A 25,079-nucleotide genomic window follows, 5' to 3' on the forward strand; every position below is an offset into this window, starting at 1 on the left:
GAAGGCATACTGAACCAGCATGGCTACCACAGCATCTTGCAGCGGCATGCTATTCCATCCGGTTTGCGTTTAGTTGGACCATCATTTATTTTTCATCAGAACAATGACCCCAAACACACCTCCAGGCTGTGTAAGGGCTATTTGACCAAGAAGGAGAGTGACGGGGTGCTACGCCAGATGACCTGGCCTCCACAGTCACCAGACCTGAACCCAATCGAGATGGTTTGGGGTGAGCTGCACCGCAGAGTGAAGGCAAAAGGGCCAACAAGTGCTAAGCATCTCTGGGAACTCCTTCAAGATTGTTGGAAGACCATTTCCGGTGACTACCTCTTGAAGCTCGTCAAGAGAATGCCAAGAGTGTGCAAAGCAGTCATCAAAGCAAAAGGTGGCTACTTTGAAGAACCTAGAATATAAGACATATTTTCAGTTGTTTCACACTTTTTTGTTAAGTATATAATTCCACATGTGTTAATTCATAGTTTTGATGCCTTCAGTGTGAATGTACAATTTTCATAGTCATGAAAATACAGAAAAATCTTTAAATGAGAAGGTGTGTCCAAACTTTTGGTCTGTACTGCATATATATATATATAAATATATATATGCATACATATATATATCAAAACAGTGTATATATATTTATTTTTCTGGTCCATACATATCAGCCCTAATATTATGATGAGCTGCACATAATATAGACTGATTTTTTCATTTCAGTTTTGATGCAACTCATTTATATGGAATGTACTAGAAATAAAAGGGGGTGTTTCTAAAATCCTCATGTCAAGCTGCATCATTGTATTTCATCTCTCTGTCGTATTGGCAGATCAATATTTCATGCTCAGAGATTGAAGCTTGAAGTGAGTCATATGAGGGGAGCAGTGGAGCCAATCTGCTGCAGCCTGGCTCTGCTAATTATTCATGGGCTCCTGCCTCTTGCTCTTTCTTCTTCTGCACAGCCCCACAGTGCTGACTCAGTGCCTTATTCAGTCTTTTCTCCCTCTCCACTGCTGTAGCTGGATCTCTGGCAATCACAACCTCTGAGTATCTCTATACATCATCATGGCTAAAACAGCAATAGGTAAGGACAGCAGCCCATTGTATCTTCACTGTGTTATCACTGTGTTAGCACTGTGTTATGTGTTGCCCATCACACAGGTTTATTTTATTACAGTGAGCAACGCTAGACGTATGCAATTTATTGTACGACACATTATACTTATATATATTCATATATACATATACAATAGGTAAGGACATCAGCCCATTGTGTTTTCACTGTGTGTTCGGCCATCATACGGGTTTATTTTATTATAGTGAATACTGCAAGATGTATGCATATGTATGTATTTATGGTACGACACATAATATATAGACATATATCTCTATATATATCTATGTATATAGATATATATGTGTGTGTATATATGTGCAATAGATGGATAGACAATATGGTATCATCATTATTGCGTAGTTATGCCATAATTGAAAAATAATAATAATTGAACGTCATTCAACCAGTTCAATTGTATTGAAAGTCTATTCTGCAGCATGACGAGCCATATATTTTTGGCATAAGGACCGTACTTCTAGAATAAAAGAATATTTTTTATCTCTTGCATCCAGACACGCCCAATACATCAGTTCCTATATAGATGAGATGTGATGAAAGAGGTTTCTTCATTTGAACTCTTTGCTTTCCTCTGCTGTAAGGCTTGTGATCTGATACATGCTCCTTGCTATGGCATTGGTCCTGGCATTAGTCAGTAGGGTGAGACAGCGATATACAAAGGATATCAGGCACCTGCACTTCTCCACGGCCAGCTCTATGGCACAATGCAGACAGACCCCACCCATCTCTCTCCTTTCTTGTTCGCAGGCTGCTCGATGTGGAAGCACTTTGCGATATCTAAATGTGTTTCTGCTGCCCTCTTGCTATTGTAAAAGACATGGAATTTAATCTAAGTAAAATCAACATGTTCCGATTCTACGTAACCTATCCCATGTCCGTTTTCAGCATCGCTGTCATTTATTTTGCTTTTTATTACTATGTCCAGATTAATAGCTGACATCGCCCCGTCATCCCTGATATATACCCCAGGCTGAAAATTACCAAAAGAATAAAGATTTTTATTCTTCATTCTTTTTATGATGAATCCATTTTATGCTGCAAAAATTAATGCAAAAAAAAAATGTTACTTTTTTTAATATATAATTCATGTTATAAATTATATCAATCTGAACCTGAGTAGGTTTAATAAAGTTACGGCTTCCTACATTTTATTTTCCCGTTGCATTCCTAAAGGTCACTGGCTGAATCGTCTACTGTAAGTGCTAGTGGATAGCCAAGGATTCAGGGCAATTAACAAGTCATTTTGACTCTCTAGCACCCCTATAGAGATTTTCAAGGGAGGGGTGAGGCCATAATGACAGTTTTCAATGGAAATGTGTTCAACCTGGATCTATGGGAGTTCGGCCAGCCCTGCGGTACTAAACATGCCACCCCTCCCTATTGCAGCAATATAGTAATCAGTATTGATGATTTTCGGTCACTTGCAGAAGGCCATGAATTCTATGGATATGTCCAGCTGTCATTGGGTGATATATGGGTTCACAGCCCGTCAGTCATAAATGTGTCTCTGGGCATCAAGAAGACGTCTCACATCATTAAAATTGTCCATCAGACTTAATGGTTCGGTTCCATAAGCATGTCCTCTAATTGGATCCCGTCTGGTAAATCGCAAATTTGTGCTTTAAAATATTGTAACAAAGATCGATTTGGTTGTCTATAAGTGATAAAACTGATATTATTGAATCATTTACTTAGAAATGCTTTATTAGCCAATAAGTTCCAGAGTGTCTAAAGACCATATATAAAAGCGATAGAAAATGTTATCTCGTTGCACGTCCCTAAAAACAGAACAATGACTGAGCCATTATCACGGTAATCATATGGAAAACAGCAGATCTAACTAAATGCAATTTCATTGATTTTCCAAAAACTAAGAAGAAACAATAGGCTTCTCCCTCTTCCTCCTGGGAGTGATTCCATGTGATCATTATCAGCAAGACAAGGAAGGAACTGCTGCCCCCTGCTGTGTGGGAGAAAAAAAATGCAATTCTCTTCTTTTTTTATATATATATATATATATATATATATATATATATATATATATATATTTATTTATTTATTTATATATTTAGTAATGTCTACCAGATTTACAGTTCATCCTCCTATCTAAGTTGCACATATTCAATTTTTGTAGTTCTTTTTTGCCATCTATATATCTTGTAGGAAGCTATTCTCTGACACTAAAAATTGGTGAGGTGAGGCCAAGACTATACGGGCTACTTAAATATTATAAAATATTATATATATTATTATATTGATATTATAAATATCGATATATTTTATAGCACTGGTATTTGAAGAATTATTAAATGTAGGCACAGGTAGCTATTTTCAGCAGCTACACTCAGGCCGTGGAGCCTGAAGAGCCCCAAATTTTCCTGTTTCCCATAGGAAGGGACCAGTACTATAAATGATGAATGACAAAGAAGGAGGATGGTCTAGATTTTACATTGGGGCCCAGGAGCTCCAAGTCACACCTCCATTTTAACAGGAACCATATGTCAAAAAGTTGTAAGGTGCGAGCAATAGTATTCTTGATGAGTACCAATGACAGTCTCCATAGGCATAGCACATATAATAAACTGCATGGAGTCAACTTTTTTCTTCCAATTGTTCCCTACCATCACATCTCCCTGAATTTATCCCCAGAGAACGACTTGGCAATGTTGTGTAACACTGCGGGGACTGATAAAGGCGACATCACAAGGAGCCAACATCATCCCAAATGACTCAGAGCTGAAAATAAAGAGATAGCTAATGTCTGCTGGCAGATGATCCCCGGGGGAGTGGTGCGATGCCCGGATCAGGTTACAACGGCAATGCCACATATCTGATCCTATAGACACACTGATTTATTAGGCAGGATAATGAAGGTTGCACATGGACAGACCAGCGAGGAGTGTTTTTCCCATAATTAGCAGCATATTCAGACGATTAATCATCAGATTGCACAGGGGTGGGCACGTGCTGCAGGAAGTCTTCTCCTGTCACTGATTTCCAAGGACGGATGAAGCAGGTGCAATGAATTGTGGCTGGAGAGGTGGATCTACTGTCAGTCTCATCACCTGCACTGTTCTTGTGATGGCTTCTAATCATTACACTTGGGCTGTTTGTTTCAAGGAACTCTGCATAAAACTCATTTTCCTGATTAGATATCATTCAATATGGGGGGTACAAAAGGGGGCAACAACAAAAATCAATATGAGTGCTATATGGTAGTGGTTCTGTGACTAAGGGCAGATTTTTCCTAGGCCACTGTCTCTATAACAGGTCCTCCTGTTTCAGAAATACCCTTTCTTTTGGCTGCAGTTTGTACTAAAAAAATAAACTGTTCTTAACTCAGTCTTCCCAGGTCCACTACTACTACTGAATTTTTGTTGCTGTTACCGGTGTCTGTTATTGTCTGCAGCGCTGACATCATGTCATGACTGTGTATGGCCAACTCGTTCCTTTCCTACCAGCCATCCGATAAGATCCTCTTCCCTCTCCCCATACCTTTCCATTTCTAGTTAATAATACACTTGAGACAGGTTTATTTGGATATAATTGGCCACAGCGGCTATTTATTAACAAACAATAACAATAATATTTAAATGCTGAACATTATGGGGAGGGAAGGTCCTTGAAGCTCCAAGATCTGGCACATTTAAAATCCAAGTGTTTTTCAATCTGATTATCCTTTACCCTTAGCCGCGACCCGAGCTCAAGGGCACCACACCACCATCAGTGGTAAAAGAACGCCTCCACTGGCTCGCAGGATACACCCCGTCCAGAGCCCGATTAAGTGCCAGATCAACCGACCATAATTCCATCCTGAAGGGAATCATTCATATAAATTCCCCCCATAACAAATTCCACCAACTCCAAGGACCCCCCCCCACTGCCAACACAAACGCACTCTGAAACCTCAAGTGCGTGCACCCCCAACCAACTCCAATGCTCATTCCATCCCCTCCTGGATAGCTAGGGCCCACAGATCTATACCCACCGCATTTAAATGAACCCCATCATTTCTCCAAAAATTTCTATCACCCGCTTCCAAATCATAATGACGCACTCCGACACCCCCATTACGCACTACAAAAGCTGAAATAGCTTTGTTCAATTTAACCCTTGCTCTATTGATTCCCTTCTCCGATCTTGCTCCCCGCCAAATTTTTCTGGGCACTATATCCGACCACACTACTATAATTTTTGGAGACACCATCCAAAAATGCAAAAGGTCAAACCGTATATCTTTAATCAGTTCCCTGACTGACCTAACCCCCAAGTCATTGCCTCCCACGTGTAACACTAGAGTGTCAGGCATCCTATCCAAACGCGCCGCCTTATGCAGTTCCAGTAAGACCCTATTCCACACCATACCTCTGAATCCGAGCCATCTAATAATCAAGTTGTCTCTATTGAAGCCTAGTTGTCTTCCTTCGGGTCTGATATCAGCACAGCGAGCCCCCCAATGCACATAGGAGTGGCCAAAAAGCCAGGCTAAATATGGACCTCCATCTGCAATAGATAACCAAATAACAAGATCATCGCAAACCAACCTGTCTAAACTTAAAACCACTACAACCAATTCGCTTTAACGACGTATGTATGACTTATAGCGATTAGAGTTCCACCTCCCTATTCGCTGTATTTCTTCTGGTCTGAAACCCCTGTTCGCGGCCTCCATTGCTGCGCCTATCCTAAAAGAGTGAGTCGCAAAACAAGAAGAGTCCAAGCCCAGTGCGTTCAAACACTTCTGCATCACAGCCATAAACTGATACCTAGAGAGGAAAGAACAATCCTCGTGTCTCAGCAATGGGCCCCTCGTCTCCTTTCCCAACCTTTTATATTCCATGAAACAATGCACCGGGCACATCACCGATCCCGCCACTGACCTCAGCACAACTCTTCTGCCCCCACCAGCCTGATCAGTTTTTGACCTCCTAATCCAAAATACCAAAGAACTATCTGAACAACAAATGTCCTCCCTCAGCAAACCACCCACTCTACTTTTACTTGGCGACACTAATTCTCCTACTCTAATTGCCCAAAGAAAGCCAAAGAAAAGGCTAACTTAAATAAATCTCTTTCAAAAGCTGAAACACAGACTAAAACCAATTGGCCCCCAAGTCTTTCCAAAATTTCAAATAATACCGGACGCCTTTTATCCTTCATTAAATGCCCTTTTCTATAACCTTTTAAACCTTGACTAACGATGAAGTCTTTTGTGACATCGTTCTGACCCTGAACCAAATGCCAATGCCGCTATAAAGCTATTAACCTTTGACACTGACCAGCGTAGCTCAGCAGCTCGACCAACAAAAAGCAACACAGCAAACATTCTGTCCTTATCCGAAGTAACATTGCCCCAATACATTAACCAGCTACACCATACTCGCCACACCGATTCGTACGACTCTCATGTACAGTCAGCCACCGAACCGCGAATCAGCCGTCCTGTTCCAAGATAACCAGTCTCCACAGGTGCCCTGGACATTCCAAACCCAACTCCTGTGCTTCCGGGACCAAGCTCCGAAACCGCTGCCACTGAAACCGAGATAAAGAATCAGCAATAGAATTCTCAATTCCCGGAACATGAACTGCCACAATACTTGCATTTCATTCCAGGCACCGCAAAACTAATACCCTAAGCAATCTTATTACCGTCGGGGATGAAGCCGTAAGACTGTTAATAATGGCTACCACCCCCATATTGTCACAATAAAACCTGATTCTATTGTTCTTGAATTCTTCTCCCCAAATGGATACTGCTACCACTATTGGAAATAACTCCAACAAAACTAAATTCTTTAACAAACCTTGTCTTCCCCATTCCTCCGGCCACTCACCTGCACACCATTGCCCCTTACAATAAGCTCCAAAGCCAGCACTACTCGCAGCATCTGTGTAAATCTCCAGATCAACCTTGTCCTGCACGTCATTTTGAATGATGGACCGACCGTTGTAATTATCCAAAAACCTGCTCCAAACCGCCAAATCCTCCCTATGGTCCTTTTTTAATCGCACATAATTGTGCGGGGCTCTCACTCCCGCTGGTGCAGCCGCCAACCTCCCACTAAAATCCTGCCCATAGGCATAATTCTACATGCAAAATTCAATTTTCCCAATAATGATTGCAATTCCTCCTCCTTGGTACTCCAAAACGTTTTGCAACCCAAAACATGGTTGCTAACAAATTCTTACACATTGACGACTCAGGTGGCCCTATGAATAAAAAGTCATCCAGATAATGAATGACTGACCGGATACTAGATACATCTTTAATTACCCATTCTAAAAATGAGCTAAACGCTTCAAACAATGAACAAGAAATTGCGCAACCCATCAACAAACACCTATCCAGGTAGAAATTCCCTTCCCAAAAACAACCCAATAAACGTATACTCTCTGGGTGAACCGGTAATAGCCGAAAAGCCGCTTCAATGTCCGCCTTAGCCAATAGTGTCCCTGGCCCATATCTCTGTACCCATTTAACCGCCTCATCAAACGATGTGTAAACTACTGAACTTAATTCAGGGTCAGTTCCATCATTCACCGACAGACTCTTCGGATACGAAAGGTGATGAATGAGACAAATTTTATTTGGCTCTTTTTTTGGGTACGACTCCCAATGATGACACAATTAAATTCCCTATTGGAGGAAATTGAAAGGGACCCACCATACGTCCTAACTGTACCTCTTTTTGAAGTTTTTCAGCCACAATCCAAGAGCATGATAAAGCAGACCTTAAATTCTTTTTTGAAAATGGAACCTGATGCTGCGGAGCTGGAATTTTAAAACTTTCCTTAAAACCTTGGAAAATACACTCTGCCCTTACTCTATCTGGGAATCTATTTAGAAAGGGGGCCATCGCGAGAAGACTCACCGGTGTCTCCTCCTTTTTTGCTATTGCAGCCACCCCTTCCCTTTCCTTTCTTGAAACACCTCGCTGCACCATGCGATGACCCATTACAATGGGAGCAGATATGGCTAAATTTACAACTTGCCCCATATTTACATTGCCCCTCATGGAACTGCTAGCATGCAAACGGACAAAACATGGATCCATACTCACCAGGCTGCGCAGTTGTTGAGACCCTGCCAGCCGTAGATCCCGCATTCAGCCGATCTCCCCTGGGTGCTCCTTGTCCCGCTGAGTCTTGACCATTCCTGTCTACCCTTCAATCCTCACCCCTCACCTCAGATGAGGACGGGGGTATTTGTGGTCCGTCTGAATTTTCTTCTTCCAGGCCAGCCGTTTGCTGCCCGCTCCTGCCTCCGTACCATTGCTGCCGACTTCTCCCTCCGGCCCATTTGTTCCCTCCGCTTCTTCCAACCTTCATCTTCTGACCCCACTTCCTGTTGTCCCAAGAAGGCCCTGCCCCTGAAAATTCAGGAACCACCGTTCTCCTGCTCACTGCCTGTCGTCCAGCTGTGCCACCAGCCGTCATTTTGCCTGCAATATCCGCGGCGTCCGCTAGATGTCGCTGTTCTTCCATACAAGCAGGCCCTGCGACAGGAACATCGCTGACTGGGCCCACCGCTGCACCTCTGACTTCCGGCCTTCTAGGAGAAGCAGGCCTTGTGGCCTGCTTCCTCCCGTGGCCCCAGGCTGGCTGGTCGGATTCCACCCAGAACACAGGCGACATCTGGATGGGAGCTTAGGGCGCCCACCTTCCGGAGGTTCCCCGGAGGGGCTCCGGAGCCTACGCCTGGAGCGTGGAGTCACGTCGGGGCTCAATCTCTCGGGCGGCCTGGTCCTTCTAGGCCGCCGACCGGCAATCTCCTGCACTGGCTGTGGCACTACTGCTCCCAGCAGTCCGGACAACTGCTCCTCCCACCACGCCTTACCTCTCAAGCCTGCAGCCATTCTCAGCTGGCCCAGGAGGGCTTCCAGGTTAGCCATCCTGTCCCTAGCAGTTGAGGGTTGATGGGGGATATACTGTTCACAATCGGATAACCCCTGTAATGGCTCCTTTTACCGCACTTTTCCCCTTTATACCCCCTTTCTTTACTCCACCCCCCCTTTTTCCATCCAGTGCCCTAACCGTAGTTCAAAATTCCTATACTCTCCTGGCTCAATCACAGTCATGCGGGCCTTTTCCTACAAGTACGGCTTCGGCCCTTTCTATTGCACTGCAGCCAATCAGTGAGCTCAGCAGCTCTGCCTGAGTATATGTCATGAGCCGCTCAGCTCCCTGATTGGTTAGGTGACATGTGACATCAAAGGAGGCAGGGGAGAGGGGGGAGTTTGGAGCTGATCACACTGGTAGTATAGAAGGATCCATTGCTGTAATTAGAAACCAGTGGGTGCCGTACCTGTAGACATGTGATATCAGCTCTACAGAAAGTAATAAACATCTGGATCAGCAGCAGAGACTCAGTGGTGGACCCGGGGAGGGGGAGTAAATAACAGTATGTTATTTTTAAAACAAACTGAGCCTGGGGACAGAGGTTTTCTAAAACCAGAAAACCTCTTTATTGGACCCCATAATACCTGCAGGGTTTTTTTTATATGATTCTACATGCTGACTATGACTATAGAGATTAAGTTTATGTTATTATACTATAAGGGATAATAATACTAAAACTACTTTTATATTTACAGTTATATGAAAAAGTTTGGGCACCCCTATTAATCTTAAGCTTATTGTTTTATAAAAATTGGTGTTTTTGCAACAGCTATTTCAGTTTGATATATGTAATAACTGTTGGACACAGTAATGTTTCTGCCTTGAAATGAGGTTTATTGTACTAACAGAAAATGTGCAATCTGCATTCAAACAAAATTTGACAGGTGCATAAGTATGGGCACCTCACCAGAAAAGTGACATTAATATTTAGTAGATCCTCCTTTTGCAAAAATAACAGCCTCTAGTCGCTTCCTGTAGCTTTTAATGAGTTCCTGGATCCTGGATGAAGGTATTTTGACCATTCCTCTTTACAAAACAATTCCAGTTCAGTTAAGTTTGATGGTCGCCGAGCATGGACGGCCCTCTTCAAATGATCCCACAGATGTTCAATGATATTCAGGTCTGGGGACTGGGATGGCCATTCCAGAACATTGTAATTGTTCCTCTGCATGAATGCCTGAGTAGATTTGGAGTGGTGTTTTGGATCATTGTCTTGCTGAAAGATCCATCCCCTGCGTAACTTCAACTTTATCACTGATTCTTGAACATTATTGTCAAGAATCTTCTGATACTGAGTGGAATCCATGCGTCCCTCAACTTTAACAAGATTCCCGGTGCTGGCATTGGCCACACAGCCCCAAAGTATGATGGAACCTCCACCAAATTTTACTGTGGGTAGCAAGTGTTTTTCTTGGAATGCTGTGTTTTTTTGCCGCCATGCATAACGCCTTTTTGTATGACCAAACAACTCAATCTTGGTTTCATCAGTCCACAGGACCTTCTTCCAAAAAGAAATTGGCTTCTCCAATTGTGCTTTTGCATACCTCAGCCGACTCTGTTTGTGGCGTGCTTTCAGAAACGGCTTCTTTCGCATCACTCTCCCATACAGCTTCTCCTTGTGCAAAGTGCATTGTATAGTTGACCGATGCACAGTGACACCATCTGCAGCAAGTTGATGCTGCAGCTCTCTGGAGGTGGTCTGAGGATTGTCCTTGACTGATCTCACCATTCTTCTTCTCTGCCTTTCTGATGTTTTTCTTGGCCTGCGACTTCTGGCCTTAACAAGAACTGTCCCTGTGTTCTTCCATTTCCTTACTATGTTCCTCACAGTGGAAACTGACAGGTTAAATCTCTGAGACAGCTTTTTATATCCTTCCCCTGAACAACTATGTTGAATAATCTTTGTTTTCAGATCATTTGACAGTTGTTTTGAGGAGCCCATGATGTCACTCTTCAGAGGAGATTCAAACAGGAGAACAACTTGCAAGTGGCCACTTTAAGTAGCTTTTCTCTTGATTGCATACACCTGGCTATGAAGTTCATAGCTCAATGAGGTTACAAAACCAAAAAAGTGCTTTAGTAAGTCAGTAAAAAGTAGGTAGGAGTATTTAAAACAAGAAAATGATAAGGGTGCCCATACTTATGCACCTGTCAAATTTTGTTTGAATGCAGATTGCACATTTTCTGTTAGTACAATAAACCTCATTTCAAGGCAGAAACATTACTGTGTCCAACAGTTATTACATATATCAAACTGAAATAGCTGTTGCAAAAACACCAATTTTTATAAAACATTAAGCTTAAGATTAATAGGGGTGCCCAAACTTTTTCTTATAACTGTATTTATAACGCAGAAAATATAGATCAAAGTTGGCACTGTTATAGCATTAAAGGAGTATTCCCATCTCCAAGATCCTATCCCAATGTGAAGTAGGTGTAATAATAATAACATCAGCAAATACTTCCAATTAGAAATTTAGTATAGTTCTCCTGATAACCTAGGTCGCTTACCTCATGTGCAGGTTTTTCAGTAACTTAGGTGTCCTTGGTTACAACCACTCATATAGTGGCAGTTAGCTAGTTAGTTGCTAGTGGTCGTAACCATGGATACCTAACCCTGCACATTAGGTAAATGACTTAGGTTATCAGGAGAACTATACTACATTTCTAATTAGAGGTGTTTGCTAATATTATTATTATTACACCTATTGCATATTGTGATAGGATCCTGGAGATGGGAATACCCCTTTAAATGAATGTGTAGGTGCACGTACGCCATGGCCAATATAGACATGAGAACAAACACGATACGTCAGCACTCTGCAATTTACATTATTGGATTCTGCCCAAATTATGGAAAATCAAGTTTAATAAAAAAAAAATCATATTGATGAATCCATCCTGTGCTGCAGAAAAGATATTCTTTGGTGGATCCAGGAACCATCAAGTTGTCTACAAGTCAAATTAATATCAATGTTCGTGCAGGAACTTTCTCAAGGGATTCGAGGTAGACTATGGTACATATAAGGGAAAAGCAAGATTGGAAGCCAGAGATCTACCTAATGCATTCATATTATTTTGGATCACATGTATAAATCTGAAGAGACTTTTCACCCAAACATAAAAAATCCATATAATGATAGATACAATGCTAGGGTAATCAACGATTGATATTTTTATTTTCTTTTTCCTTATAAAGATATTGATATTTTTCAGTTTTGCTACGACATCCATATTTTTACAAGTTATAATCTGAAATGCAGCCATATTGGTTATTGCCTTTTGAATATACTTTTTAGAAATGAATATAATTGTTGTAAATATTAATAAAAGAAAGTCCCTTACTAAGGACCATAATCAATTAGCCGGAGTGAGGAGTGGCTACAAAGAGTTTCTCTTTTTCTGGATGAATCAACATGTCCATGCATTATAGGGGCCGCCCATTGAATTCAATTAGAATTCTGTAATGCTTCATTTCTCCTGTGGGAGCACTGCAGAAAGAATGAATACTTGCTTTTGAGTTTCCTTATAAAGCCTAAGATAAAAAGAAAATGAGCAAATACCCTGTAGTAAGTAAATAAATAGTAACAGTACATGTTAATAACATAAGGTACTTAGTTAACACTATTTTGATCAAAAAATGGTAAAAGTCATTCCACCGCGACAAAGTGTACCCAATTAGGACGATCCTATTTCTGGTATTAAAACCTCACCTTGTGTCAGCCGACCTCATTATAGATAAGGGCACAGAAAGAACCAGGACCGACTGTTCAGACACCTGCCCATGGGAAGCTATATAGATGAAATGCATAGTTCAAAAAAGGAGGAGTTATGTCCTTGTTTGTACAGAGTACACGAAACTACAGCAAAACCAAAGAAATGAGCCGGAACCTAAGTTGGTATAAGTGCAATGTGTAGGAGCACGTTCACACTGTGGCCATGAGTTTCCTTATAGATTGAAGCTGTCCCTTGAAAGTGTCACCTTGTAATCAGCCTATTGGTTAGAGAATCTAATAACAAAAGGGCTCAAATTTTAGCATTACGGTAGATTTCTATAAAGAAAAAATAAAAGACTGTACCTAAAGAAATTAAAATGCAGCACATGTATGTATTGTTTCAAATAAATGGACGCTCGTATAGTGCATGGACAGCGCATCAGGAGCCACTCTTATACAGAGGGGGACTATTCTCTATGATGTCTATATGTTCTTATAGGGCATATAAACAAGGGCATCATAAGACGTAGACGAATGCATTACATGAAGGCCACTCTGTTGTTCTAACCCTAGTTGTTTCTGTTGTGCTGAATCAGCCATGAAATACAAAAAAAACAGCAGAGAACATTTATTTTATCCTGCTGTCAGAAACACAGTCATCATTCCTACTAATGTGTACTGCAATCAGATGTCAGTCTACTGGACGATCTATACTTGTCCTACTCAAAGCTTTTATGGCAGAAATGTCGTCCAGATTCTGCTAAGTCAAGAGCTAACGCTGACAGACAATTACTCCAAGTAATTACAAGCAATTACTCCTGTAGTGTATAATGTAAGTTTCTTAATGTCCACTTATGATAACCCAGCCTGCACTTACAGCTTCAGCCCCAGGTAATAGCAAGTCTGGTCATTGCACTGAATAAATAATGATGACAAACTCTAGTATTTATTAGGGCAGGTGAATAAAAAGCATGAGATATATGAGATATCCATTTAATTGTGTAAAAAAAAAAAGTTCTCCAAACGAATGTAAGAGTTTTGACATAATACATATGTCTCGCTAGGTAAGGGAAGGACCAAGTGTATGACGATGGGAAAAAGGGGAAAGCCCAACAACTAAGGAAAGGGAGAGTGAAGACCCATTAGGCAGATCTTACAACACCCTGACTCCCCTACCGTCCCTAAATAGGTTCCGCACCCATCGCCGAGCAGGATATCTAATCCCTAACTGTCCCTAGAGCTAGGCCCTAGGTAGGGAGGGGACGGAGTGAGCACTAGTCAGCCCCCACTGCAACTAAAGAAAAACAGGGAAAACAGACAAGGGGATACACTTAACTTGACAAGACACCAAAGAGAAGACAACAATAATCCACCAAGAAACTCCACAAAGAAACTAGCGGACTGCTAGTACTCCAGGCCTGAGCAGGGGAACATAGTTCTATCACCGGCGACTCTCTGGAGACACTGAGGGTTTTTAAATATCAAGCAAGGGAGTGTTATTTAGCAGCTGAAGGTAGAGATCATTGCTGGGTCCTATTGAGAGAAGGATACCACTACACTACAGAGATGAAAGGATCAAGAAGGTGTCTGCAAAGCCAAGCGCAGCGACCTTCTACAGCCGGATCCAGAACAACTGTCTGTCAAACCTGATACACTCGTGACAACATATATATTTATATTCAGCAGGAAAAACTTGTCCATTGCCTCCATTGAGCTAAAAAATGAGATGGGTTATAATTCATGTAACATAGCCTGAAATAACTATAGAACTAGAGAGTAACAGCGCCACACCTATCTATTGGTTGTGTCTGGTATTGGAACTTAGTGGTCCATTAGTTCAAAACGCATTGGTTGGATCTGTTCATCTGTGAAGTGGTTTTGCATCCTATGTACCTCTTGAAGAGTTTAATGTACTGACAAATAAACTCTGGATTTTATTCTCACTAAGCTGTGAAGTCAGATTTCTGCAATTGGTATTGCAACTAATCTCCAATGAAATTTATAAAGTTAGTCTGCAATACCACTCCAAAACTGTGGACAAGTATTGAGCTGTTAAAGGAAAGAAAACAACCATGATTTTCTAAAACTGTGCAATCTTTACTTTGATAAATATATTTATTTTTAGAGAAATATAATTAAAAAATGGTTTCTAATATATATAAAATAATAATAATACAACTGGCAATAGTAATAATTTTCAACAACTAATACACATATATTGTGTGTTTTGCCAACGCCTTTTGGAATAGCAAAGATATGTTAAAGAAGCACTCCCATCAAAGTTTTTATCCTTCATATTACAGTTATATGAAAACGTTTGGGCACCCCTATTAATCTTAAGCTTAATGTTTTCTTAAAATTGGTGTTTTTGCAACAGCTATTTCAGTTTGATATATGTAATAACTGTTGGACACAGTAATGTTTCTGCCTTGAAATGAGGTTTATTGTACTAACAGAAAATGTGAAATCTGCATTCAAACAAAATTTGACAGGTGCATAAGTATGGGCACCCTTATCATTTTCTTGTTTTAAATACTCCTACCTGCTTTTTACTGACTTACTAAAGCACTTTTTTTGGTTTTGTAACCTCATTGAGCTTTGAACTTCATAGCCAGGTGTATGCAATCATGAGAAAAGCTACTTAAAGTGGCCACTTGCAAGTTGTTCTCCTGTTTGAATCTCCTCTGAAGAGTGGCATCATGGGCTCCTCAAAACAACTGTCAAATGATCTGAAAACAAAGATTATTCAACATAGTTGTTCAGGGGAAGGATACAAAAAGCTGTCTCAGAGATTTAACCTGTCAGTTTCCACTGTGAGGAACATAGTAAGGAAATGGAAGAACACAGGGACAGTTCTTGTTAAGGCCAGAAGTGGCAGGCCAAGAAAAACATCAGAAAGGCAGAGAAGAAGAATGGTGAGATCAGTCAAGGACAATCCTCAGACCACCTCCAGAGAGCTGCAGCATCAACTTGCTGCAGATGGTGTCACTGTGCATCGGTCAACTATACAACGCACTTTGCACAAGGAGAAGCTGTATGGGAGAGTGATGCGAAAGAAGCCGTTTCTGAAAGCACACCACAAACAGAGTCGGCTCAGGTATGCAAAAGCACATTTGGAGAATTTGGAGAACCTTGCCAATTAAACTAATGAAAGCTAATGTTGTATGTGCTGCTCTGGGTTACCGCTTACGTGAAACTTTCTTTGTAAATCACCACCAGAGGATCAATATTTTCTTGCCCTCTGTGACAATTCTGCCTTCTATGTCATCAAAAATCCTACGGACTGATTAATTAGCAGTTCGGTTTATCTTCCCAAGTGACTTCTAGGGAGAAAGCCAAAAAATTAATTAAAATTTCTAAACAGATGCAAAGCAATTCCACAGAAACAAGTTTATATAACACAAAAGAAATGCAGAATGACAACATTAATCCAACTGGTGAAGATTGAAGTGATAGCGCCTGCTTGGCATTCTCGGGGGCTGTTTAGGTGTAACTGTACCTATTAGTACTAGTGATGTGCGAACGTGCTCTGATAAGTTGTTATTCGAGCACGCTCAAGTCCTAAACGAGTATCTTCGGCGTGCTCGTGAAACATGTTCACGCTGCCGCAGCTGCGTGTCTCGTTAGAACGCCAAAACACATGCAGGGATTGCCTGTTTGTTAGGGAATCCCCACATGTGTTGAGGCTGTCTAACAGCCGCGAGACATGCAGCCGCGGCAACGCGAACATATTTCACAAGCACGCCGAACATGCTTGGTTAGGACTCGAGCATGCTCGGATAACACCTTATACGAGCATGTTCGCGCATCACTAATGTGTACCTCTCCACCTCTACAGTGGTGGCCAAAACTTGCTCAATTTCAATGTCAGTGACAACTGGGATATACACACGTGGTCAAAATTTTTGGTACCCCTCATTTAATGAAAGAAAAACCCACAATGGTCACAGAAATAACTTGAATTTGACAAAAATAATAATAAATGAAAAATCTATGAAAATGAACAAATGAAAGTCAGATATTGCTTTTCAACCCTGCTTCCACAGAATTTAAAAAAAAATTAAACTCATGAAATAGGTCTGGACAGAAATGATGATACCCCTGAAAATAATGTGACAAAAGGGACATGTTAAATCAAGTTGTGTCCACTAATTAGCATCACAGGTGTCTACAATCTTGTAATCAGTCAGTGGGCCTGTATATAGGGCTACAGATACTCACTGTGCTGTTTGGTGACATGGTGTGTGACGCGCCCCCTGTGCCATATTCTTTAGGGGAATACCCGGAGCCGGATCAGATGGGGGTTGTAGTCTCCGAGTGGCTGTGACCCGGTCCGTGCCCAGGGTGTCAAGCTCAGTGTGTGGCAGTCCTTACTGATGTTACTAAAGTTCTTTATGTCGACTACGCCACCCGTTGAATTGCGGTCACTACGGCCGCCGCTGCAGCAGGGTCCGCTGAGGCTGATGGCGTTGGTGCAGCTTAGGTAGTATAACCCCCAACGGGAGGGGTATAGCCTCAGGGGGTCAGGTGCAGAGGATGGTGGTTGTGGAAGTGCAGGGATGATGGTAATGAGAGTCAGAGTCGGGTTGTGCAGTTCAGGGTTCTTTACTTACTGCAGATGTTCCGGTCACTCCGGCCTTGAGTGACCACCCGAGCCGTGCTGCGTCCACCAGGTCCTGGACTCGGCCAACCCCCAAGTAGTTCTGGAGCGTGGTTCTGAGCTCCCTTTCTGTCCTGTCCTCGTCTCTGGCCTTCCCCACCAGGGATCCACCTAAGTCCGGCTCCCTCGGGCCTCTTGTTGGCGAACCCTTGCCTCTGGGTTCCCTGACCCTATGCGTGGTCTGCCTTCCGGGTGGATTTAGTGGGTGGCCGTGGCAGATGCTGCCCACGGCCTCCGGTCTCTGGCTGAGGTATGCTGTAGCCCCCACCAGTTTGGGATCCGGTACCCTGTTGCCAACTATTCACCCTGTGATTGTATTTGGGTTCTCAGAGTTCCCTCTTTCTCCCCCTCTGGGTCTTTCGTTCTCTCCTCTCTCACTCTGGGCCTGGGGCTGCTCTGCTCCTCTGCTTTCTTCCACTGCTCTGCAAAGTCTTCACTACAACAGGCTGACTTCTCACAGACTGACCCTGATCTTAGATGGTGCCCACCTTAAATACTCCCTCTATGTGTGAGCTCAGGTGACCAGCACCCAATGAGCTCCTATCTTTACCCAGGCTGCTCCCCCTATCTGCCCCTACACTACTGGGATGTACCACCCCCCTCCCACTCCAGCCAGGAACAGACTCTGTCGTACCTGCACATTTCTAAGTGGGAGTACCGTTGGTCTGTTCCTCGGAAATGGGATGTGTGTAGTGCATGCAGCTTTCTGAGCTCAGTTCCACACTCCATCCTTACCCGGGAGTGGAATATCACACCTCTGGCTGAGGTGCAATACCCCTGTAGCAGCCGAATCCTCAGGGTGCTACATTCCCCCCTGGTAAATCACAGCACGTCCTCGGGCTGTAAGATATAAAACAACATCCAAAACATACAAATTTTTTTTTTTTTCATAAACATAAACATATAAAACATATAAAACATCATATATATATCAGCATAAACTTTCCATATAAACTTTCTTATCTTCTGGTTCCTCCGGTCACGGTGCAACTTGTGACCGGGTAAAGTGCGACAGTCTCTTGAAGAAAAACCAGTTCTTCTATAAAACCGGTAGGGGGCGCTTTAGGAAGCGCAACTATATACAAAGGGGATATGGCCGCTCTCAGTCCTCGGCCAGGTATTAGGAAAGGGATGACCGCTCTCAGTCCTCGGTCAGTGGGAATAGGGACACACGGGTTAACAGTTCAGTTCGCTGGTCCCAACGGGGACTATAATAGCAGCAACAGTTCACTGTGCCCCGACGGGCAACTATATACAGCTTCTACTCTGCCGTCCTCAACGACGACGTCCTCCTGCTCTTTCTTTGTGATTAACTTTAGCTTCAGACCCGTCCGGGTCCTCTTGCTCCTCCTCACACCGCAGCTCCTCCTCCGTCAGGCGATGCACATGGAGAGCGTAGGGTCCTTTGGCACACTTGTGCCGGGTGAAGGTGACCTCGTCCCCTATATAAAGGTCACGACCTCTGTGTCCCTCCGGTAGGTGGGACTCAACGTCTCTTCTTGTCACGAAGACGTCGCCTGGGGTGCGGTGATCTCGGATGAAGCCCCACCCGTGCTGCATATTAAACTTGATCACAGTCCCGGTGGAAGGGGGACCATGAGCTGCACGGGGACTCCTCCTGGCCCGGCTCTTCTGCTCCGCGCTCTTTATTTGGGCTTGTTGTTCCCGGACCCGCCTCTCTCTCCGCTCCCTCTCGAAGACCTCGAGTTGCTGGCGGCAGCACTCTGCACGCTCCGCTGCAGCTGCCCGGGTCTCCTGAGTGAACCCCATGAGATCTTCTCCGGTGGGGTCCCACTCAAACTGTGCCTCCTCTAGCGGGGGCGAGGTCCTTTTTACGGGCTTTGGAACCGGAATCAGGGGTTCGTCTAGGGGTCTCTCTTTCCGGAGTCGGGGATGGTGAAACTCCGGTGGCCATATAAAGGGCTGCCCATCCGGGCACGTATGTTGGGCGAACAGATCTTCTCCCAGATGCGGCACTCTTGGTTTTATGGGCGCGGTGGTGGTGGCGCCCGGGTTGCCCAGGCCTTGCGGCCAGGCCTGGGGCACCTGGAAAGTGAAGGGCACCGTAAGGACGGCGGCGCCCTGGGCTACTTGGCCCTGCGACCAGGCCGGTGGCTCCGCGGAGGTAGGGGGCACTGTTGGTATTGCGGCGCCCGGGGGTACTAGGCCCTGCGACCAGGCTGGTGGTACTTCCTGCTTGGTCACGCTCGGGGTCGAGGCGTGTGACGTCACAGGGGTCGCGGCTGCGGCTTCCGGTTGAGGCCTAGTCTGTGGCGGTGACGTTGCGGTTACGGGCACGGCAGGGGGTACTTCGGGCTCTGCGACGGGGAGCTGGGGCAGGTACGCGGTTTCCCGGTTTGGGGTAGAGACGTCCCCTTTACCTGCCTCCTTTCGTTCGGCTCCCTTCTCGGCGCCGTCTCCGGCCTTCAGTCCTCCTGCGCCATCCTCAGAGGCGGTCTGTCTCCTCGTCTCGGGTGGCGTGCTCCGCTGACGGGTTCTTGTCTGCTGGGCCATCTCACGGCTCCACTCCGCCAACGTCTCCCGCTGCACCCGGGCCATCCTCCGTGCGAGGCCCTCCAGCGCAGTCTGTGCACACTCCCGATCTTGGGGGAGCTGTGCCAGGACCTCCACTAAGCCTAGTGGGGTCGTTGCTTCTAGCAGGCTCCTGACCAACGGGTCGGTGCTGCTCTGCTCTCCTCTCGTTGTCTCCAGCAGGCCTTCTGGAGTGGCGACCGGCAACAGGCTCCTGACCACTGGGTCGGTGCTGCCTGGAGTGGCGGCCCGCATCAGGCTCCTGACCACTGGGTCGGTGCTGCCTGGCTCTCCCTCCATCTCCGGGTAGGCTCTTTCTGGACTCTGCTCCAGGCTTCTTGTCTCCGGGTGCGCTCTCTCCAGACTGCTCCAGGCGACACCCATCTTTGTTCTCTTCTTCTGTCTCCGCCCACATCGAGGGTGGTCCCGGGGCAACTTTGTGATTGTCAGTTCCAGGGGCAGTTCTTTCACGCTGACAGACACCTCTAGCATCACAGTCTCTGTTGGTGGGGGCGGTTTCCGCTTTTGGCGCCATTCTTCGACCTGGCCCACGATGGGAGGTGGCCTCTTGCCACCCTCTGGCACGCCCATAATGGCGTCCGCTCTTCCAAGGCGGGAAATCTTTGGAAATGGCGGGAATCGTCTCCCAGTGGCGGGAAACTCCATGGATGGCGGGAAAAAGCTGAAAATGGCGGACAACCGGCGGGAAACGACCTGTGATGGGGCCCGATGGCGGGGACCCTCCGGAACCGGCAGGAGACTTCTTTTTAAGGTAACGATGAACTTTTCTTCAGGCACGCAGTACCCGGTTGTTGCGGGCACGTTATCCTGCCGACTACACCAAAGTTGAGGCGCCCCCTGGGCCATATTCTTTAGGGGAATACCCGGAGCCGGATCAGATGGGGGTTGTAGTCTCCGAGTGGCTGTGACCCGGTCCGTGCCCAGGGTGTCAAGCTCAGTGTGTGGCAGTCCTTACTGATGTTACTAAAGTTCTTTATGTCGACTACGCCACCCGTTGAATTGCGGTCACTACGGCCGCCGCTGCAGCAGGGTCCGCTGAGGCTGATGGCGTTGGTGCAGCTTAGGTAGTATAACCCCCAACGGGAGGGGTATAGCCTCAGGGGGTCAGGTGCAGAGGATGGTGGTTGTGGAAGTGCAGGGATGATGGTAATGAGAGTCAGAGTCGGGTTGTGCAGTTCAGGGTTCTTTACTTACTGCAGATGTTCCGGTCACTCCGGCCTTGAGTGACCACCCGAGCCGTGCTGCGTCCACCAGGTCCTGGACTCGGCCAACCCCCAAGTAGTTCTGGAGCGTGGTTCTGAGCTCCCTTTCTGTCCTGTCCTCGTCTCTGGCCTTCCCCACCAGGGATCCACCTAAGTCCGGCTCCCTCGGGCCTCTTGTTGGCGAACCCTTGCCTCTGGGTTCCCTGACCCTATGCGTGGTCTGCCTTCCGGGTGGATTTAGTGGGTGGCCGTGGCAGATGCTGCCCACGGCCTCCGGTCTCTGGCTGAGGTATGCTGTAGCCCCCACCAGTTTGGGATCCGGTACCCTGTTGCCAACTATTCACCCTGTGATTGTATTTGGGTTCTCAGAGTTCCTTCTTTCTCCCCCTCTGGGTCTTTCGTTCTCTCCTCTCTCACTCTGGGCCTGGGGCTGCTCTGCTCCTCTGCTTCCTTCCACTGCTCTGCAAAGTCTTCACTACAACAGGCTGACTTCTCACAGACTGACCCTGATCTTAGATGGTGCCCACCTTAAATACTCCCTCTATGTGTGAGCTCAGGTGACCAGCACCCAATGAGCTCCTATCTTTACCCAGGCTGCTCCCCCTATCTGCCCCTACACTACTGGGATGTACCACCCCCCTCCCACTCCAGCCAGGAACAGACTCTGTCGTACCTGCACATTTCTAAGTGGGAGTACCGTTGGTCTGTTCCTCGGAAATGGGATGTGTGTAGTGCATGCAGCTTTCTGAGCTCAGTTCCACACTCCATCCTTACCCGGGAGTGGAATATCACACCTCTGGCTGAGGTGCAATACCCCTGTAGCAGCCGAATCCTCAGGGTGCTACATGTGTACCACACTCAACATTGGCCAGAGGAAGCAAAGGAAAGAGCTGTCTCAGGAGATTAGAAAGAAAATTATAGACAAGCATGTTAAAGGTAAAGGTTATAAGACCATCTGCAGTCAGCTTGATGTTCCTGTGACTACAGTTGCACATATTATTCAGAAATTTAAGATCCATGGGACTGTAGCCAACCTCCCTGGACGTGGCCGCAGGAGGAAAATTGATAACAAATCATAGAGACGGATAATACGAATGGTAAAAAAGAGCCCAGGATAACTTCTAAAGAGATTAAAGGTGAACTTCGAGCTCAAGGAACATCAGTGTCAGATCGCACCATCTGTTGTTGTTTGATCCAAAGTGGGCTTCGTGGGAGACAACCAAGGAGAACACCATTGTTGAAAAAAAATCATAAAAAAGCCAGATTGGAATTTGCTAAACTACATGTTGACAAGTCACAAAGCTTCTGGGAAAATGTCATATGGACAGATGAGACAAAAATGGAAGTTTTTGGCAAGGCTCATCCACTCTATGTTCACAGACAGAAAAATGAAGCATATCAAGAAAAGAACACTGTCCCTACTGTGAAACATGGAGGAGGCTCTTTTATGTTCTGGGGCTGCCTTGCTGCATCTGGCACAGGGTGTCTTGAATCTGTGCAGGGTGCAATGAAATCTCAAGACTATCAATGGATTCTAGAGAGAAATGTGCTGCCCAGTGTCAGAAAGCTTGGTCTCAGGCGCAGGTCATGGGTCTTGCAACAGGATAATGACCCAAAACACACAGGTAAAAACACCTAAGAATGGCTAAGAGGAAATCATTGGACTATTCTGAAGTGGCCTTCTATGAGCCCTGACCTAAATCCTATTGACCATCTTTGGAAAGAGCTGAAACATGCCTTCTGGAAAAGGCAACCTTCAAACACGAGACAACTGGAGCAGTTTGCTCATGAGCAGTGGGCCAAAATACCCGTCGAGAGGTGCAGAAGTCTCATTGACAGTTACAGGAATCCTTTGATTGCAACAAAATATTAAGTTAAGAGTACCATGATTTCTGTGCAGGCCTATTTCATGAGTTTCATTATTTAAAAATTTCTGTGGAAGCAGGGTTGAAAAGCAATGTCTGACTTTCATTTGTTCATTTTCATAGATTTGTAATTTATTATTACTTTTGTCAGATTCAAGTTATTTCTGTGACCATTGTGGGTTTTATTTTCATTAAACGAGGGGTACCAACAATTTTGACCACGTGTGTACCTCCACATTGATTAGCTGTTATGTTGGGAGGAAGACCTACATCACCATTTTCCCTACAGTCCTTCAGATAAATGGCAAACTACATAACACAGGGATGAGCCAAGTCCACTCGTCTCTGTGGACTATCTATGAGGGCTAGAGAATCAGGATTACTCAGAGACTACTTGACTCAAATTAGAGACTCCCGGTGTAACATCTATATATACATATACACCCACAACTTCATAGGGCATAAGAAGGGGGTTGTCACAGGGGCATACATATCACATCTGCAGCCGGTTCAGCTGCACAGGGGCCCACTTACAGTTTCTCAGATGATACTGTGATCATTATACTTTCTATGTAGATTTTCCTTTGACTAAGTTTATTAGGGAAAGGACCCCAGCTGTTGCTCTCTGTTCAATAGATGCTTTCATATGTAGTTAGTTAATTAATTATTATTTTTTTTAAATGCCATCTGTAGCAGGTATTCAAACTCTCAACCTGCAGCATACAAGGCAGGAGCTTTAACTGTCAGTCACAGATCGCTAAGAATAAAGGATTTCTTTCTGTCTAAAGAGCATTCTTCTTCACAGGAATATTGTACTAGTAGATAGAGTTAGATCTCTATGTACCTGTAATATAGTAATATTTTACAGAAAATTGCTAAAATTAAGTCAATAAGGTTTCTCCTTGTGTGGAGCACCGAGTCAGAGTAAGGAGACTTAGAGGCCATGCAATGCTCCCCTATAAGCAAATAGGCTCTTCAGAGAGGAAGAGGATAGGAACTCTAGTGCCACCTTTTGGAAGTTGCAATGCTAAAAGTCAATATTGGCCCTTTAAAGGGCCATTCCTCTCACCTAGCCAAATCAGATTTCCTGCTTTGCACTGATGAGGAGCAAATACCCCGAAACTGGTGCCTGTAAATGGAGTTTCTGGTTTGGCTTTTATGCTAAGTCATGTAGCATGGTACTTTAAAGGATTAATATTGACTTTTAGGATTGCTACTTCCAATAGGTGGCGCTAGAGTTCCTGTGCTCTCTTCTCCTTTTACACATAAAAAATGAAAAACAAATAATCACATCTATAATATACTTTTAAAAATAACTATCGCAGATCAGTAACAGTTCACTGAAAATAGATCAAAGAGTTCACAAAACAAATTTACAAAAAAATCACTGATTAATTATTAAGGGTTTATTAAAACATAACCTTTACTAATTACAATAATAAGGAAAAAAATGGGTTTAATTTCTGCACTGCCACAAATATCAGTGGGGCACAGGAACATTGTTATTGTCCGTCCCTGGGTAGTTAATAACCCCCTAAAGGGGTTGAGACAATTGATTTAAGTTATAAGACAAATTAAGATATTTCTTATAATATCTTTTATTGATGCTAAATATAAGTCGCATGGATGTAGATTCCAAACATTTAATTGACATAATGTTAAAGCAGTACTTCAATTTATAAGGGAAAATTATAATAACTGCTAAAAATCAATATTTTCTGACCTTTCAAAGGATATTGAAAAAAACATAAATCACAGTAAAAAATGTAAAAGGTGCAAGAAATACACTGCAAAACGATCAAAGACCCACATTGCCGGCAAAGGACTTAGAGTTAAAGGATATGAGAGAAAGACTGAATGTTCCCTAAATATAATGTAAGATGTTCTTGGAACATATAATGGTTGTTATGCACATGCCCGGACTGACTGGCGTGAGCGTGGTTAGTGATCCCACTGGACCATGAACCGAGGAGTGCCTGGAGGGGCGTGACTAAGTATCAACTCGGTCCAACCAAGGTTGCACGGCGGCTCAGTCGACTCCGTGAACCAGGG

General features: G+C 44.4%; 1 protein-coding gene across 1 annotated transcript in view; it reads left to right on the forward strand.

The window, feature by feature from the left end:
* The first annotated feature begins 842 nt into the window (after positions 1-842).
* STMN2 (stathmin 2) overlaps positions 843-25,079 on the forward strand; it is a 76,919-nt gene continuing 52,682 nt past the window's right edge. The window contains exon 1 of the mRNA XM_073679478.1: positions 843-1,081. Within this exon, the coding sequence (XP_073535579.1) occupies positions 1,063-1,081 (19 nt within the window). The 5' untranslated portion in view covers positions 843-1,062. The remainder of the gene's footprint in view (positions 1,082-25,079) is intronic.

Source organism: Phyllobates terribilis, unplaced genomic scaffold (assembly GCF_046119375.1).
Source record: "Phyllobates terribilis strain yellow unplaced genomic scaffold, ASM4611937v1 Scaffold_4__5_contigs__length_816908805, whole genome shotgun sequence".
In the NCBI taxonomy this organism is placed as follows: domain Eukaryota; kingdom Metazoa; phylum Chordata; class Amphibia; order Anura; family Dendrobatidae; genus Phyllobates; species Phyllobates terribilis.